General features: G+C 36.4%; 1 protein-coding gene across 9 annotated transcripts in view; it reads left to right on the top strand.

Annotated features, from left to right (window-relative positions):
- Positions 1-18,530, top strand: part of PHTF2 (putative homeodomain transcription factor 2) — a 148,450-nt gene that overhangs the window by 12,536 nt on the left and 117,384 nt on the right. For 8 of the 9 annotated variants that reach the window (XM_060304754.1, XM_060304759.2, XM_060304758.1 and 5 more), the window contains exon 2: positions 17,968-18,047. In XM_060304754.1, the coding sequence (XP_060160737.1) occupies positions 18,003-18,047 (45 nt within the window). In that variant the 5' untranslated portion in view covers positions 17,968-18,002. Of the gene's footprint in view, positions 1-2,525; positions 2,603-17,967; positions 18,048-18,530 lie in introns of all 9 variants that reach the window. The other variant, XM_030834288.2, reaches the window with a different exon arrangement.

The raw sequence follows: 18,530 nt of genomic DNA, 5'->3' as shown, positions 1-18,530 counted from the left end.
CACTCGTTATTTTCTGTTTTGTTGATAGTAGCCATCATAATGGGTATAAAGTGATATCTCATTATGGTTTTAATTTGTATTTCCCTAATGATTAGCGATGTTGAGCATCTTTTCACGTGCTTGCTGCCCATTTGTATATCATCTTTGGAGAAATGTCTATTCAAGTCATTTGCCCTTTTTTTTTTTGCGGTACGCGGGCCTCTCACTGTTGTGGCCTCTCCCGCTGTGGAGCACAGGCTCCGGACGCGCAGGCTCAGTGGCCATGGCTTACGGGCCCAGCCGCTCCGCGGCACATGGGATCCTCCCGGACTGGGGCACGAACCCGTGTCCCCCACATCGGCAGGCAGACTCTCAACCACTGCGCCACCAGGGAAGCCCCATTTGCCCATTTTTAAGTTGAGGTATTTGATATTTTGTTAAGTTGTAGTTCTTTATATATTCTGAATATTAACCCCTTATCACATACATAGTTTGCAAATATTTCCTCCCATTCCATAGGTTACCTTTTCACTCAATTGATTGTATCCTTTGATGCACAAAAGTTTTTAAGTTTGATTTAGTCCCATTTGTGTATTTTTGCTTTTATTTTCTGTTCTTTAGGTGTCACAACCAAATAAATCACTGCCAAGTACAATGTCATGAAGTTTAACCCTACATTTTCTCCTATGAGTTTTATAGTTTTAGGTTTTACTCTTAGGTCTTTAATCCACTTTGAGTTAATTTTTATATAAGATAAGGGTCCACCTTCATTCTTTTGCATGTGGATATCCATTTTTCTGCGCACAAGTTGTTGAAGAGGCTGTCCTTTCCCCATTGAGTGGGGTCTTAGCATTCTTGTCAAAGATTATTTGACCATATATGCAAGGGTTTATTTCTGGACTCTGTTCTGTCCCATTCGTCTATTTGTCCTTATGCCAGTACTATGCTGTTTTGATTACCATAGCCTTGTAATATGTTTTGAAATCAGAAAGTGTGACTCCTCCAATTTGTTGTTCTTTTACAAAATTATTTTGGCTATCTGCGGTCCCTCAAGATTCCAAATGAATTTCAGGATGAATTTTTCTGTTTCTTCAAAAAATGCCATTGGAATTTTGATAGAGATTGCATTGAATCTGTAGATTCCTTTGGGTATGGACATCTTAATAATATTAAGTTTTCCAATCAGGAACATGGGTTTCTTTCCATTTGTGTGTGTGTGCATGCATGTGTGTGAATGTATACATGTACATACATATACATACACATAAGGTGTATGTACACATGCACAGTATTTTGTATATAATAGCTGTTTTAATCATAGCACTTTTGTCATTTCTGGATTCGCTTCTTGTAACTGATTTTTCTCCTCATTATGGGTAGTATTTTTCTTTGCATGCCTGCTAAGTTTTGTTTGGATGCCAGACATTGTGAATTTTGTTGTTTGGAGCTGTCTTTTCTTTGTATTCTTATAAATATTCTGAGCTTTGTTTTGGAACACAGTTATGTTATTAGAAACAGTTCTTCAAGGCATGCTTTTAAAGCTTTGTTAGATGAGTCCTGAGCATCCTTTAGTACAAGGCTAATTTAGCCTTATTACTGGGGCACTGCCCTTCTCAGTATTCTAGCTGTTGCCCATTATTACAGGATTTTTCCACTCTAGCTGTGAACTCTTACCATCCCTGTGTGAACTTTGGTAATTGTTATGCCAGCTCCTTTCTGGTGGTTCTATTCCTGGCTTTAGGTAGTTTATCTTCATAAGTGTGCTGATCAACAATAATCAGCTGAAGACTCAGTGGGAATCCTCTTCAAAGCTCCAGAGCTCTTTTGTGCTCTTCTCTCCTCTCTGGTACTTTGCCCCGAGAACTCTAGTTGTTTTGCGGTCCTCGAATGCTCAAATCCGTCCTCTCAACTTGGGGAGACTGTCAGGCTCTGGTTTTCCCCTCCTAGCACTGTGTCCTGGAAACTCTACAGGCAGTACTATTAGGAAATAATAGGGCTCACGTTTTTGTTTCCTTTTTCAAAGATTATTGTCTTGCACAGCCTGTTGTCCAATGTCTGAAAAGATTTCACGTATTTTGTCCTTTTTTTTTTTTTTTTTAGTTTTAAAGGTGGGAGGGGGAATTCTCTGACGGTCCAGTGGTGAGGACTCTGTGCTTCCACTGCGGAGGGCTGGATTCGATCCCTGGTGGGGGAACTAAGATCCTGCAAGATGCATGGTACAGCCAAAAAAAAATAAGATAAAAGGTGGGAGGATTAATCTGGTCCCTGATACTCCATCGTGGCTAGAAGTGGAAAACCCTCTTCATTAAATTTTAAAGTAATGCTTTAAAATACATAAAGTACCATTTTTAGTATTGTTTTAATTAAAACCCATGATTTTAGAATGTATTAGCTTTGGATAGCAAGAACCAAATTGTACCGTACGTTTTGACTGGATAAACGTGTTTATGTTCAGCTTCCTCAGCATTCCTGTTGTACTTGAAACAAATGTAGGAATGTATGGTGAGTCAAAAGGAAAGCAACTAATTGCATTTTCTTCTTTTTAGAACCCAGTTCTCATTGACAAAAAATGTGAGAGAGTGAAAAACATGGCTATATTATTACTAGGGCAAATTAATGAGAAGTAAGTATTAATATTTCTCTAAAGGTGTAATAATTCAGATTTTATCATCATTGGAAAATATTTGCCACAAAGACTAAAAATACCGCTGTGATCCAAAAATACCTTTTATATTTTGAGAGGTCAGTGTAACTTAACTTTGGAAATAATAGGTATTAAAGGTTGTTAAAAATCTCTGTAGAGGAAATGTAGTTAAGATGTTAGAAGAGTATGTCTAAAAATGTCTCCTCATTGATCATAGGCAACTGAAATGGCCTTTTTCTTTTGATGGAGGTGAATTATGTAAATTGGTAAAATCAAAACATAGAGTCAGTTTTCTTTTGTCTACCCTGTGCATCCCTTTCACTGCAACCACACTACATGAGAAAATAAACTTAATTATAAAAGGAAGGCTTTATGTGTATTAAGTTGATAGTGTGTGTGTAGAAAATTAACATGAGAAAGGAGATATTTTAAAACTGAATTAAAAATTACTATAGTTATTTTCTTCTTTTTTTATTTTGACATAATTTGACTTTGAAAAGTTACAAGAATTCCTGTATACGCTTCAGAGATTAACCAAATATTAAACATTTTACTGCATTTGCTTTATCCTTATTTTTATATATACAGATATACATTACTTTTTTCCTGACTCATTTGAGTCTTTATAATCCTTTAACTATGTGAACCTCAGTTTTATTTCCTAAAAACATTCTCCTACGTAAGCAAAGTATGATGATCAAAAATCAGGAAATTAACTTTGATACAATAGTATTATCTAATCTTCAGATATTATTCACATTTCACCAGTTGTCACAATACTGTGCATTATGGCAAGAGAAAATCCAGGATCACATCCTGCCTTTAGTTGTCATGTCTCTCTAATTTACCTTAAGCTGGAATAGTTGTAGAGCTATGTTTATATGTCATGATATCGACATTTTTTTAAAGTGTTGAGGCCAGTTATTTTGCTGAATGTCCTTCAATTTTAGTTTGGTTGATTTTTTTCTCGAGACTAGAGTCAGGTTATATACTTTTGGCAGGAATATCACAGACATAATGTTCTTTCCAGTACATTATATCAAGAAGCAATTGCTGCAGTTTCTCCTATTACTGGTGATGATAACTTGGATCATTTAGTTAAAAAGGTATCTGCCAGGTTTCTCCAAAGCTAAGTCATTATTTCACTCCTTGTAACTATTAAGTACGTTGTGGAGAGATACTTTGATTATGTAAATACCCTATTACTCTCAAACTTATGCATTGGCTTTAATATCTATTGATGATTATTGTACAAATCAGTTTTCAAGATGGTTGCTTAAAAGTTCTCATCACAAGGGAAAAACTATGTAACTGTGAGGTGATGGTTGTTAACTTACTGCGGTAATCATTTTGCAGTATATACATATATCAAATCATTATGTTCTACGACTTAAACTTATGCAATGTTATGTCAGTTATATCTCACTAACATTGAGGGAAAAAAAGATGGTTGCCAAATAGTGATTTTTTTTTTTCCAGTTCACCAATTTCTTCTGTGTTTATTAGCTGGCTTCCTGGTACAAAGAAGGCTTCCTGCTCCAAAGAAAGCTTCCTTCTGTTATTTATTTATTCATTCATTCATTCATTCATTTGTATCAGTATAGGCTCATTGATTTTTTTAAATTCTTTTTTTTTTTAATTTATTTTATTTATTTTATTTTTGGCTGCATTGGGTCTTCATTGCTGTGTGCGGGCTTTCTCTAGTTGCAGTGAGCAGGGGCTACTCTTCGTTGCAGTGCGCAGGATTCTCATTGCAGTGGCTTCTTTTGTCGCGGAGCATGAGCTCTAGGTGCGCGGACTTCAGTAGTTGCAGGACACAGGCTCAGTAGTTGTGGCTCGCGGGCTCTAGAGCACAGGCTCAGTAGTTGTAGCGCACGGGCTTAGTTGCTCTGTGGCATGTGGGATCTTCCCGGACCAGGAAAGTACCCATGTCCCCTGCATTGGCAGGCGGATTCTTAACCACTGCACCACCAGGGAAGCCCTGATTCTTATTTTATTCTTCTGACACTGTCCCTATTATTCTTTGAGCACTTTAATTTCTGACCCAACAAGTTGTTCCAGGATCACCTTGCACTGTCTCTATGCCAGCCCTGGAATCAGACATTTCTCTAAGGGGCCTTGATTCTTTACTGTAGATTAGTATTTAGAGATTTGGTTGTTAGATGTGCTTATTGCTACTGAGGAATCATTGTGTCTAGGCCCTCTTAGTGGATATAGGTAAGTGCATTGTATATGTGTGAGCATCTATGTATGTGGATGTGTGTAATACACCTATATTTTTTAGAAAGGATTATTGAGTTAACCAGTATCATGGCTGCTAAAAATTTAAAAAGTGAATATATCCTTAGGCTACATGACCAAGTGATCATGTCCCTATTAGTAGACGTTATAAGTCCACAGTGTTTTGCATTCTTCAAATAGGTTGTTTTGTTGGCCAACTAGATTCCAGGAATTTAGATCTTATCTGATAAGGAAGATGACCTGGATAGTGAGAGGTTTGAAAGGCATGTTATGTGAAGAACAGTTGAAGGAGCTAGGAATATTTAATCTGGAAAAGAAGAGATTACGACAGCATCTACTTACTATATTATTTTATGTGAAGGCAGAAGATGGAAATTTATTCTGTGCCCATTTAGAGTATATAACTAATACAGGTGAATGGAATTTAAAGAGAGACACCAATTTATCTCTGAATAAGGAAATTTTTGAGGCAAGCTCTCTTCTAATGGAGTGAACTGCCTTGAAAAAAGCCTCAAACTCAGTTATTACCTCTCTTCAATCAGAAGAAAAGTTTGCCCATTTTCGTATAGTTAATTTGTGCTGTGAGAAGTTGGAACTACTTGAAAGATGTCTCAGTATGCTGTATTTAGTGGCTTAGTTAATTGTATGTCTCATGAGATGCATCATGAGGAAAGGGTTCTAGTCTAAATATATGTAAGAAATACTGTATACATAGTTTCCTCTTGTATATTTATAATGCACAGCAACATAGTAGGCTGTGGGAAGTCCAAAGAAAACTTGTTTGACTTTTTCTAATGTAGTGGATTTAGGGGACAGGTTAGACTAGAGATGTAATCTACATATGTAGTGGTCATTACCTACACATGGTATTTAAACTAAGATATTTTGAAGCAATCACCAAGGGACTGAGTGAAGACAGAGAAGATATCAGGAACTGAGCTCAGGGAGAAGATGGGAGCCAGCAAAGAAACTGAGGAGTAGCCAGAAAGTTAGGAGCAAACCCAAGAGAGTGGTTTCCTAGAAGCTAAGTGAATAGTGTTCCAAGAGGAGGAAGCATAGTCAGCTGCGTCGTATGAGCAACTGAGACCTGACCATTGGATTTAGCAACCTGAATTTATTCGTGTCCTTAAAGAGAACTTTCAGTAGAGTGCGGGGAGTAAAGGCATGATTGGATTGAAGAGAGGAAGTGGAGAAATTGGAGGAGACAGCAAAATTTTGCTGTGAAGGGGAGAAGAGAAATGGAATAGTTGCATTTGCTGAGCACATACCTTGTGTCTTAATACAGTCATCCCTCGGTACCTGCAGGGATTGGTTCCGGGACCCCCCACTGGGGATACCAAAATCCTCTGGTGCTCAAGTCCTTTATATAAAATTGCAGAGTACTGTATAGTTGAAGAGATTAGGCAACAGTGAAAAGAATAAGCTATACACAGTTGAGCTCATGATTCTGGTTAAATAGTAGTTGTAGTACGTTTAGAAAGTACTTTCCTCTGTGGTATGGATTTGAATGGGCTAGAAATTGAAGTGTTTGTTTCCTGATTTATAGAAAATTCCCTCAGGTTAAAAGAATGTTATCAGTGTAGTGGCTATTAAATTGTGTTGCATTCCTGAGTTTCCAGGCAGCTTGGGCCAGTTGGCTTGGTAGTTAGTAGTAATATGAAGCCCAACCCCCAAACTTCATTTTTATTAGCCTTGAATTGATGATCTGGACATATTAATAATGGTACTACATGAAATAGTGAGATTTAATATGTTCATTATTTTAAAAATGACTCAGTTTTCAAGAATAGTTCACTTGTCCCATAAGAAGTTATCTGGTATATTTAAAGCCATATGTCCTAATTTTAAATTGGCTACTATAACTATGGGGGAAGAAAACCCAGGGAACACAATTTGGTTCTTATTTCTATTTCATCATTAACCCTCCATCCACCTTCTTAGAACTAATTCCAAGCTCATTTCTTATATGTGTATGCTTTTGCTGTAGTTTCAGTTACTTATTGTAAGGGAGTGAAGTTGTTAGACCCCTGTGTTTAGTCTACCATTTTTTCCTGGTGGTTTGAAATATTTAAATCTTAAATTACTCTTTAAATAATTAAGTCACTTGCACACCATTCCTTATATGTTCTTACAATTTAATTTCCTGTGATGATCTGGGCCTGGAAGAATCCAAAGTAACTTGTCAAATAGGTCAGAACAAGGAGAAAGTCATTTTAGACAGAGGAATTATCACCAGGTCTAGAAGGCAAGCATGAAAATATATTTGGTAACCCACATGGCCTGACTGTAGGATATGTATATGGATGGCAGATTGGAGTGGGTAGGTTGTGTGTGGAAGAAGGTAGAGATGATGGATGCTACTGATTATAAAAGCAGTGAATCTATGATAAGGTTGTAAAAGAAGGTCTTTTGTTTACTATGCTGATTAAACTCTTTTCTTACATAGTAGGAAATCATTAGAGATTTTTTAAGAAGGAGAGAAACATGTTGAGGTCAGTATTTTAGAAAGATAAATAGTGAAAGTGAAGAAATAATAAGAGACTGTCAGAGTAGTCCTCGTAGTAGATAATATGGGCTTGCACCAGGTCTGTGGTAGTGGGGCCAGGGAGGGGTTATATGAGAGATGTTTTGGCGGTGTGACAGGTAGATGCATTGATTTATTTCTTCATATTTATTGAATGGTTCCTGTGTGCCAGGTAGAGAATTTGTGGTGTTGGGAAAGGAAAGGAGACAAAGATTCTAGGGTTCCTTGCTTAAGTACCAAATTGAGTAGATAATAAAAGAATAGTAGATTTGAGGAGGAAAAATGCATTTTAGATTTGTTTTCCCTGGAGGTAGTTGTAACAGCTTCACAGAAGAGCTTAAGCTTGGTTCTGTATTTTCTGTTTAGTATCTTGAATTTATAAAAAGAATTGAAACTGGGTGTCTTCCCTTTACTTCCCTCTGTTAGAAATAACAGAAGTAAAGTTGCAGCTGTTGTTAGTTTAGAATCCTATTTTAGAATATTTAAATTTTGCTTTTCAGTTGAGTCAGGAACTCAAAAGATTGTCATTAGCACTTAAAAAATAAATGTTAAAAAATAAATTTAGTAGAATCACAGAATTTTCCCTTCACTAAAAACCAAATGAAAATAGGAAAAAGTGGGTGGGGGAAGGAGAGGGCAAAAAAGTGGAATAGAAGGGCTTCCCTGGTGGCGCAGTGGTTGAGAGTCCGCCTGCCGATGCAGGGGACGCGGGTTCGTGCCCTGGTCCAGGAGGATCCCACACGCCGCGGAGTGGCTGGGCCCGTGAGCCGCGGCCGCTGAGCGTGCAAGTCCGGAGCCTGTGCTCTGCAACGGGAGAGGCCACAACAGTGAGAGCCCGCGTACCACAAAAAAAAAGGAATAGAAGCACACGAGAAAGGGGTATGTACAACCTTATGCCAAATACTTCAAAAAGTGGAGGCCAGGAAAGAATGAGAAGATACTGGATGTATCTGTCAAGGTTTATAATTCCAGCCCCATATCCCAGAAGCCAGACTAAGGAAAGATGAGGCCTGCAAAACAGGAGGTATCCTCACTAACACTGTCCAGCGCAGCAGATCTAAGAGATGAGTAGGAAGCATAAAGTCAACGAAAAATCCTTGAGAAGACCCGCATACTAATGCTGAGTCTCACACTTCAGGGAGCATTGACATTTTGAAAGGCACTCTTGTTAAGGGCAAGAACCAAAGCCCATGAAGGTAGGATAGCCCTCTGACTGGGGGGATGGATCCTGGTATAGGACACTTAATGACGTTTCAGCAGTGGCTGTACGCAAAGTCCAAACTAAGCTTTCTTTGTCCATTTCCTGCATTGATGGGTTATAGAAAAATAGATTAAAAGCAGTATCCAGATCTCAAATTGAAGTTTGTGTGTGGTGTGTGCATGCACATGTGTGCATAGAAATAAAAATGTTCCCAGCTAAGGTAAAAAGGATGTTGAAGTTGTCAAGGAGAATCCATTAGATATCAAAATAAGTAGGAGCTCAGTGTAGCACTCCCCATGTTAAACACGATCAAGATTTTTTTAGAAGATGGCATGATAACTCTACAAATACACTCCAGGAAAAAAATAAGTGAAACAAATGACCATGAAAAGACAATAAGACTGTCCTACCTAAGCATAACTTGTATCCATGGAATAGAGACTCCACCTAATGGAACAGAAAAAGATTTCAGAAATATCATGCAAAAATTACATTTGCAGGTTGAAAGGCTCTGAACACCAGGAAGAAAAATTGTGAAATGTTGAAAAATGACTACACCCTAGTAGTTAGTAACTTTAGAAATAAGCAGAGAATTATTTTGGCATCCTGGCGAAAAAGAAAACCTGACCTATATGTGGTGTGGGGGGGGAATCTAGCTGACTGCAAACTTCTCAGTTACGTACAATTCCAAAAGACATTTGAACAATATTTACAAAGTTTTGATGGCAAAAAAAGTATATATCAAAAGTATTATACTCAGCAGTATCAGATTTGGTTTGGCTGCTGATAACAATGGTTAAAACTATAAGAATTTATAATCTTGGATACAAGAAATATGGAGGTAGACAGTCAGAACTGGTAAGGTGGCTTCATCCGGCAACCTAGGTTCCTTCCTATCTATGAATACACCTGGCTTCTGGTCTCAATATCACTGTCCATGGTGGCTGCTGAAGCTTTGGCCATTAAAACAGCATTCCAATGAGCAGGAAATAGAAAGGGGGGAAAGAACCAAGGACTTTCTCCAACTGAATGAGATTCTTTTAAGGGGCCTAACTTGGAAGTTCCACCTAATACCGCTGTATCTGGACCAGAACATAGTCACAGCCAGACTTGGCTTAGGAAAGGTCTTTATTTTGGGCAACAATGTGTCCAGCAAAACGTTTGCAAAAGGAAAAGGAGGATGGAATAATGGGAGTCAATTAGCGATCTTTGGTGATTTTTTTTTTTACAGGTGTCCTCTTCTTTTTTTTTTGCGGTATGCGGGCCTCTCACAGTTGTGGCCTCTCCCGTTGCGGAGCACAGGCTCCGGACGTGCAGGCCCAGCGGCCATGGCCCACGGGCCCAGCCGCTCCGTGGCATGTGGGATCTTCCCGGACTGGGGCACGAACCCGTGTCCCCTGCATCAGCAGGCGGACTCTCAACCACTGCGCCACCAGGGAAGCCCATACAGTGTCCTCTTCTTTATCAGCCCTTTCTTCTTCTCATGTCACCTTGACTTCTGTCTTCTCCACTTCATTTAAATTGCTCTTCCCAAGTTCATTCTAACCTCTGTTTTGTTTAATCCAATGAGCTGTTAGCAGCCTACTCCTTTGTAAAAGACCTTCCTCTCTTGGATTCTGTGACATCGCACTCACCTGCTTTCTTTCTACTCATTTTCTGTTCTTGGCCTCTCTTGTTTCACTTCTCTGAATAGTAGTCGACTTGAGGCTGAACCCTTTTCTTCTCTGATTATACTCTTCTTAGTTGATATGTCACGTGATTTTATTGAAGTCATCTCTGAGCACAGGTCTTAAGTATACTTTAGTTTTGACAAATGCATATACCTGTGTAACCCACCTCTGATTTTAAATATTGACTATGTGTTCATGGCTTCTATACTCATATCTCCATCTTTATCTTGAGCTCAGACTCAAGTATGTAACTACTTGTTTGACATCTTTATTTTTATGTCAAATAGGTATTGTCACCTTAACAGGTCTAAAACTATTTTTTTGTATTTCATAAACCATTTTTAAAATTAATTTTTATTGGAGTACTTTACAATGTTGTTCATAAACCTTTTTAAAAAAAAATATGCATCCATCTCAGAAAAATGGTTCAAACCCAAAACCTAGATTCTTCTCCCTAATCCCTCCCCCAACCTGCCCCATCCTAGTCCATTTCTAGATCTTGTTGATTTTACCCATAAATAAGCTTCCTTTCTGTTCCTTAAAAATTCTGAGCTCATTCTCACCTCAAGGTCTTGGTGTTTACTGTTCCCTCTGCTCAGAATGTCCTCCCTCAATTCTTAGCATAGCTGGTTGTCCTCATCCTTCAGATCTCAATTCACGTGTCATCTCAGAGGGGACTTCTTTGGCTATCTTTTCCAAAGGTACCCCGCTCCATCCCAACTATATCTCCCTGTTTATTTCCTTGATAGCACCACCTCAACACAAAATTATATTGTTTGCTGTTCATTTTCTATCTTCTTTTTCTGCATTGTAAGTTTCGTCACGGCAGGAACCTTGTTTCTTGTTCACTGTTGTGACCTTAGTGCCTACAACAATGCAATATTAGTAAGTGTTCAGTAAATAAATATTTTTATTAATATATTAATTTTAATTAATATTTATATTAATATTTATTAATGTATTTATCAGATACTGGCTGAAACATCTCTAGTATTTTTCAAATTTTGTTCATGGTATTTTTAATGAGGTATAGGTAGCAATTTTTAATCTAAATAAATTCATTTTGATGATCTATTAAATCTTTAAACCATTTGACTATCATTTCATGCATTATCATTTGTTACCTGTAACACTAATTTAGTTAATGTTTTTACTAGAGGCCTCTGATAACATATCCATATTTGAATGATGACTGAACGGTTGATGTAAAAAATTTCTTGTGAGTAAATGAGGAAGTTAAACCATTTAGATTGTATTTTGTTATTGATTTTTCCAAATGGCACAACAGTCAAAACAAGAATCACTTACATAATACAGTATCAATTAAGTATTTGAAGGACCTTTTAAGTATTTAAAAAAAAAAAAAAAGCCCAAAGGAATGCTGCTGGTAGAGATTTTGTGGGTACGTGCTAAAGTTAAGAAACTTAAAATTCAAAGAGCTGCTTTTAAAGGACATACAGGGTGGGTTGGCTGTACACATCAGGAAGTTCTACAGAGGGTTTTGTGGGTATTAAGATTATAACTCTAGTTATTCTCTTAGATTTCACAGTAGTACAACATGTTTTTATAAATACAGATTTACACAGAAGTTACTTGGCTGTAATTTTTCTTCTTAGGTTAGGTGTTATCCTCTAGCCCTTAAATACACAGACTATGTGTTGGTTCCATGAAGGAAAATAAGAATTACAAATATTCCTTTTATGAACTGGTATAATAGAAAGTGTGTACCTCTTAGATCTCATTTTGCATTTGATTTTTCTATCCTAAGATTGGAAATGACTTTAAACATATAGTTTGTGGTATTTATTCTTCACAACATTTCCATGAAATAAAATCCTGTTCCAGATGAAGAATTTTGTAAGTTTTCAAGAAATTGTAACAATTTATAGGTCATATGATTAGAAAATAGAAACCCTGAAACTAGTAGAAGGTTTCCTTCTGTCCACACCAGGCTCCTCCTACCAGAATTTCACTTTTTTTTTTAACTTCAATATCAGTATGAAAAAATGCCTTTCAATATCAGTATGAAAGGTATGTTTATTACCTTTTTAAGGACAGAATAGCTTTGTTCCTAGTTTCTGAAGTCTAAAAATTGCTTATTTTAGCCTTGGAGGAGGCAACTGAGTTATATATAACTTTAGCATTTAGGAATAGAGGTAGACTAGACTTGGCAGGTTTGACTTTTACTCCTGTTCATTGTACTTTATAGGTCTGCAAATCCTTATATATTGGTTGATTGAGTGACATATCAGCAAATAAACGAGCCATATTAATTAAACTTCACAATGTCTTTGTACCTTTTAGTATTAGGGAAGAGTATGTTTCTATGTTTATATGCATGTCGAGGTAGTGCAGGAGTTTGACGGATAGAATTTTTAATTTCTGGCCTGCCACCTAAAAATTGTCACTCTCCATCTGGCACTACAAGAATGAAGTTGTTAGCCACTGTGGTCGCTGACCTTCAACACACCCTGAAAGGAGTTCAGGGTGGAGTTTGTGGAGATCAGGAATGAGGCACTCTGTGCTCTCGGAAAAACTGGCAGTACAGGCCTTCATATGGTTAGATATTTTCAGAAGATTTTATGAGCCCAGTTTCTTGTACACTTTCATATCTGGAAAAGCACTAAAATCATTCAGGGAGACATCTGCTCCTCGTGACTAGCAGCGGTCTTCTTGTGACTAGTAGCACCCTTCTGCCAAAATGTGTGATTAATTGCATGTATCCCCACCTTTACTAAAATCACATATATACCGACCTCACCCCCTACCTCTTCGGAGCAGTTCCTCAGAGCTTTGTGAAAGGCTAGTCTTCCAGGCTGTAGTCCTCATTTTGCCCCAAATAAAACTTAACTGACCGCTCTCATTGTTGTGCTTTTTTCTTTTTTTTTTTCAGTTGATAGAAAAATTAAATTCATTCATCTGTGATGGTACCAATACTTTGGTTGGCAGCTGTTTAATTTGGTTTGTAAACATTTGTGCTTAATATATACAGAAAGCTATTGGAGAGTTCTGAGGTAGTAAAGACATTGATTGGACTGCTCTCAAAGAACTTATGGATAGTGGTAGGGGCACATATACAGACAAGTATACAGAAGTCTGTACAAAACAACATATTAAGTGTAATGGGAATACAGAACAGGATGAGAAGTATTTAATGGAGGAATTTGGGAGAAACTTATAGAGAAAGTAGAATTTAGGAGGCCGTCTTGAAATCTTCCTTGTTTTGGAAAGAGAAGAACTGTTAATTTTGACACAGAGGTAGAAAAGTGTAGGAAGTGTGGTATGATTGAAACAGATGTATGAGAAGACGGTGAGCAATAATGTTGGGTAAGTAGGGGTTAGTGTGAGACTTTAGAGGGTCTAAATACAATTCTAAGTGCAGTGGGGAGTGACACAAGGTTGCTGAATAGCATAATAATGAGATTCCAAATATGTATGACTGATTTAACTAATGTTAATATTTTTGGGTGTGTTGGTAAAGGAATTCACAGGAACTCCTGTACATTATTCGAATTTTTATTTAACCTTTATTGAGTTGTGGAATATTTGACTAGATGGCACTGGTGGAAACTAAGGCCCAGAGAACTCAGTAACTAATTCAAAAGCCCTAGCTCTTAGTGTCAGAACTTGAATCTAGAACCCAGTTCTCCTGATGCTTAGTCATTGCTTTTTCTCTGCTCTCCTTCCTTTTCTGCATATTATAATGTGTTGGGTACTTAGTGAGACACAAAGGAAGAAGGATGCCTCTTTTTTTCCTTAAGAGTGTTTACATATGATTGAATGACATGTGTGGCTATATTGCTTTGCATTTTTATTTAAATACCAGATTTATTAGTACAAATCAGTGCTGGAAGAGACATCCAGCTTCAAGTGTTCCAAATGAACACTTACAGAAAGCTAGCTTCATCTTAGAGGAAGTAGGATTTGAACTGATCTAGAAGGATGGATGAGTGGAGAAAAGGAATGAGAATTACAGCACAAGTGAAGTTTCAGAGGTGTGCATAAATTATTTTCTGAGAGTAGTGAGAGTCATGCTGGAACAGAGAAATTTGTTTTAGAATTATGAGAGAAGTACATTGTAACATTATGTAGTATTCCATAGACTGATTTTTTTTTTCTAACATAGGGAATGGTTAAAAACTTAATTTTTCTTTGGCTATATCTGTGCAAAGAATACTTGTGGGTATTTGATAGTGAGATTCTTTTTTTTTTTCTTTTTTTTTAGAATTTTATTTTATTTATTTTTGGCTGCTTTGGGTGTTCGTTGCTGTGCGCGGGCTTTCTCTAGTTGTGGTGACCGGGGGCTACTCTTCGTTGTGGTGAGCGGGCTTCTCATTGCGGTGGCTTCTCTTGTTGCAGAGCACAGGCTCTAGGCGCGGGCTTCAGTAGTTGTGGCTCGCGGGCTCTAGAGCACAGGCTCAGTAGTTGTGGTGCATGGGCTTAGGTGCTCCACAGCATGTAGGATCTTCCTGGACCAGGGCTCGAACCTGTGTCCCCTTCATTGGCAGGTGGATTCTTAACCACTGCGCCACCAGGCAAGCCCCTGATAGTGAGATTCTATTAAAGCAGACTTAACATACTGTCTCTTCATAGTCATCTTTTCCCTCTATCCTAGTCTTTGGCATTATAAATGCATTTTGTGTAGACCTTGACATAGTAAAGAGTAATTTCAGATGTTTTGACAAGTACGATGACTAAAGCAGCATCGAGAGAATTAGCTCAGAGTAACTGTCTATGGCAATATTTAAATGTTATGCCTATGGTTAGCTCTGTGTTTTCACAATTGGATTATTTTTATATCTTAATATCATCTATCAAATTATTTGATCAAAAAAGATTAAGATCCTCTGTTTAAGGTACCCAATAAGCTTAATATTCTACTTTTTTCTGTAAATTAATTTTAGTGTCAATTTAGCATAAAAAGTATTTATCATGAACTATCATGATAAAAGAGACTATAAACCTGTATTCCTGGACCGTTAGAATTAAAGAAGTTGGAAAAGCTTTAGAAATAATCTTTATTATTCATGAAATCATTTGTTGATTTATTATTTCTTGTTGTTTGTACTCATGTGTCTGTGCTTTGTCAGATGTCTGATTCAGGAATCTGTCTTAGCATGCTGTAAGACCTGTTTTAAAAATAGATATGAGCCACTCCGTGTCACTGAAAGGTTGTTGACACAATGGAAAAACTGTTAAATGAGTTTGTACAGCAGAACTTATCATTACCTGAAGAAAGGTTGTGTTTCTTTTTTTTAAACAAAATTGATTGAAATTTTATGTCCGTAAATCCAAATGAATATAATTAAAATATTTAGAACATTTTATGTACCTAGTGTACTGTTAGAGTTGATTTTCGAAATTTATTTCTTAGTGTAGCTTGGTGTAAACCAAAGTATATAAAAAAAACTTTGAGATTATTTTATTTGAACCAGGTACTGTTTTCCTCACTTCCACTGAAGCTTTTTCTTAAAAAAAAAAAAAAAAAAAAAACTATTTGTATGACCATTTAAATATTCCCCAAATATATTAAATATATATTTAATAGATTGGGTGAATAAAAAATCCTTTCACATTTTCTATATGAAATGCATATTATTTACACTACTGGGGATTAGAAAGAGGATCTTTATTTTGGTAGATAAGCTGGAATTTTTGTCAGTAAAGATTCGGTGAGATTAAAGGACAGTAAAGTGAAAAATGGATATTTTCATACTTTTTGTAGCTTGCATTTGGTAAGGTGGGGACAGGAGAGGGAGGAGAGTTATAACCAGTTTGGAAAACATAAACTGTAGTCTTCACAGACAATTATAATGAAGGTGTAATGTTGTAATGAATAGTCTGCTGACCGAATCAAGGTAAAGGACAAAATGTGATTTAAGTTAATGAATTACTCCCAAAGGCCTCCAGGACAGAAAAACAAAAAATGGAAGATTTTAAGTCAGTAAGGACAAGCTTCCCCCCAGAACCCTGGTAAGAGAAATAAAGGTAGCCACATCTGACTGAGAAACTTCAGAGGAGGTGAACTTTGAAATCTCTAAATAATCCATGTGTATGGAGTGGAGAATTGACATTGCAGTCTTAGGATAATCAGGTAGCTATTTTTATTTTAACTGTCAACAGAAACTGATTGCACGTTTTTCTTCTCTAACCTGTTTGCCATGTTTAAAAAAGGAAATATAAATATTTCCCAGTTCCTGAATTGGGGAATTTTAAAATATAAAATTAATAAAATAATTATAATTGACCATCTATATTTACTAGACTTTGGTAAGCATTTTATGTATATTGTCTTATTTATTAGTCACAAAAACTCTATAAGGGATAGATAGGTACAGTTACTCCTGTTTTATAAGTGAAAGAAACTAGATCATAGAGGTGAAGTGACTTCTTCAATATTGCATATTAGTTAGTGGAACCATTTGAATTCTCATCTTTTGACTCTATGCTCCTTCTCTTTCCATGATGCCAGGGAATTTATGAGGTTTTCAAAACATGGCTTACTTGAATTTGATCAGTTAAAGATGCAATCAGTATCTTAGGAAAGGTAATAAATAATCTGGTCTCTAACACTGTCAAAAATATATGCAGTCACAACATTGTAAATCAACTATATTTCAATAAAAGTTAAAAAAATACAGGCAGTAAGTAAATTCTGCCTTAAATTTTAGAAGTTGATCTGAATATTTGAACTTGCTGGTGATAATTGTCATTATATTTGAATCCTTATATGCTCCCAAGAATGGAGTATAAAACCTCTGGTATTTTGTTTACTCTGGGCAAACTCTGTAGTGTTAGCATCTCGCCAGTTGCAGATCTGCATGTGCTAGGATTGGCTGAGCAGGGTGCTCTACTTTCAGAATTTTCTTGAGATCCTGTTTGGCCTTGGATGATCCTAATTTTTAATGAGTTCTGCAATGAATTGTGCGTTTGAACCTGTTTAAGCTCATCCTTAACACCTGCCAGAGATACCTCCATGCTGGTGTAGAATTAAGACTAGAAAAGTATTCCAGAGGTAACTGGAATCAGTCTGAAATTAATTTTCTCTAGGAGTAAGTAACCATTAAGTTTAGTATCCAGAAAGATGCTTACGAAGTAGTCTGTGGTAAATTTCTGAAGGTTAGCAAACTGTGATATCTGAGAAGTCCTTAATAGTAGCTATTCCTGTGTAATTAACTCTAATATTAGCTTAGTATTTAACGTAAATTAATTAGGTTTCTCTAGCTATTTGATTTTAGTTCAACTTTGTGTTTACTGAGCATCAGGGAAAATTAAATATGATTATAAATTTTGGAATCTCTATCAAGCCATCCTTTAGCAACCGTAATTGATGCTAGTTCCTAGATAGAAGCTGAAGCAAAACTGATCTGTTACTGAGTGAATGGATTGATTATAAATGAAAAATTTCCAGTATAACCTGGAAAATTCTGAAATTTATTTAAAAGACTTAATTTTTAAAAAACAATTCAACTATTTTGTAAGAAAATTTAAGTGTTATATTCATGTAGAAAGATCCTTTTCTTATGGCAACTGATTTTTGTTCACTTAAGGGAACCTGTTGCTAAAATAGTAATGAGGAAGGGTGTAATATAAGTATAGTCATACACCCCTGCTGTGCAAGTAACCAGAGTGCTATGTATACATGTTGTTCAGTCTCCTTTTAGAAGGTGGAAGTCAAGTCCTTTGTATGTTTTTCTCTCTTGCACAGCCTAAAATGACGAATGTGTGATCTCAGTGGAATAAATGGCGTCCAAAGTCACAGATGCTATAGTGTGGTATCAAAAGAAGGTAAGTTGATAGTCAAAGCTTTTAACCTTTTAAATGTTTTTGTTCTAAAAACGCATGCTTTTTTTTAATACGATGGTTTTATGTCAAGTATTACTGAAAATAAGAAAGGTGGTGCTTAGAAATATTTTTCTCTACTTTTTACTCCACATTATCAAAGTAGCTAGATTAATTATTTTCAGTTAAAATATAAACCAAATTTCCAGGATTATGAATACAGTTAGCATTTTATGAAAGCATTAAATTTTTTCTTGCATTTCTTTTGAAGAAAGCTAGGTTAACAGAGCAGTTATAATTTTATAACAAGGGAAACTATAGTTTAAGTCTATTTCTTGTAAGTCATAATTCAACAGCTGAATCTTTTCAGTAGAATAAACCTTTGGAGACTGTATTTTCCAAACTGAAACATTAAATGTTTATTTTGATGTTGTAGGAATAGTCGTCATAACTACTTAACTAGCTGTGTCATCCTACGTTTCAAAATAA

This window comes from Globicephala melas, chromosome 9 (assembly GCF_963455315.2).
Source record: "Globicephala melas chromosome 9, mGloMel1.2, whole genome shotgun sequence".
NCBI lineage: Eukaryota > Metazoa > Chordata > Mammalia > Artiodactyla > Delphinidae > Globicephala > Globicephala melas.
Note: the sequence above shows the minus strand (reverse complement) of the source record. Positions and strands in the feature narration are given on the sequence as shown.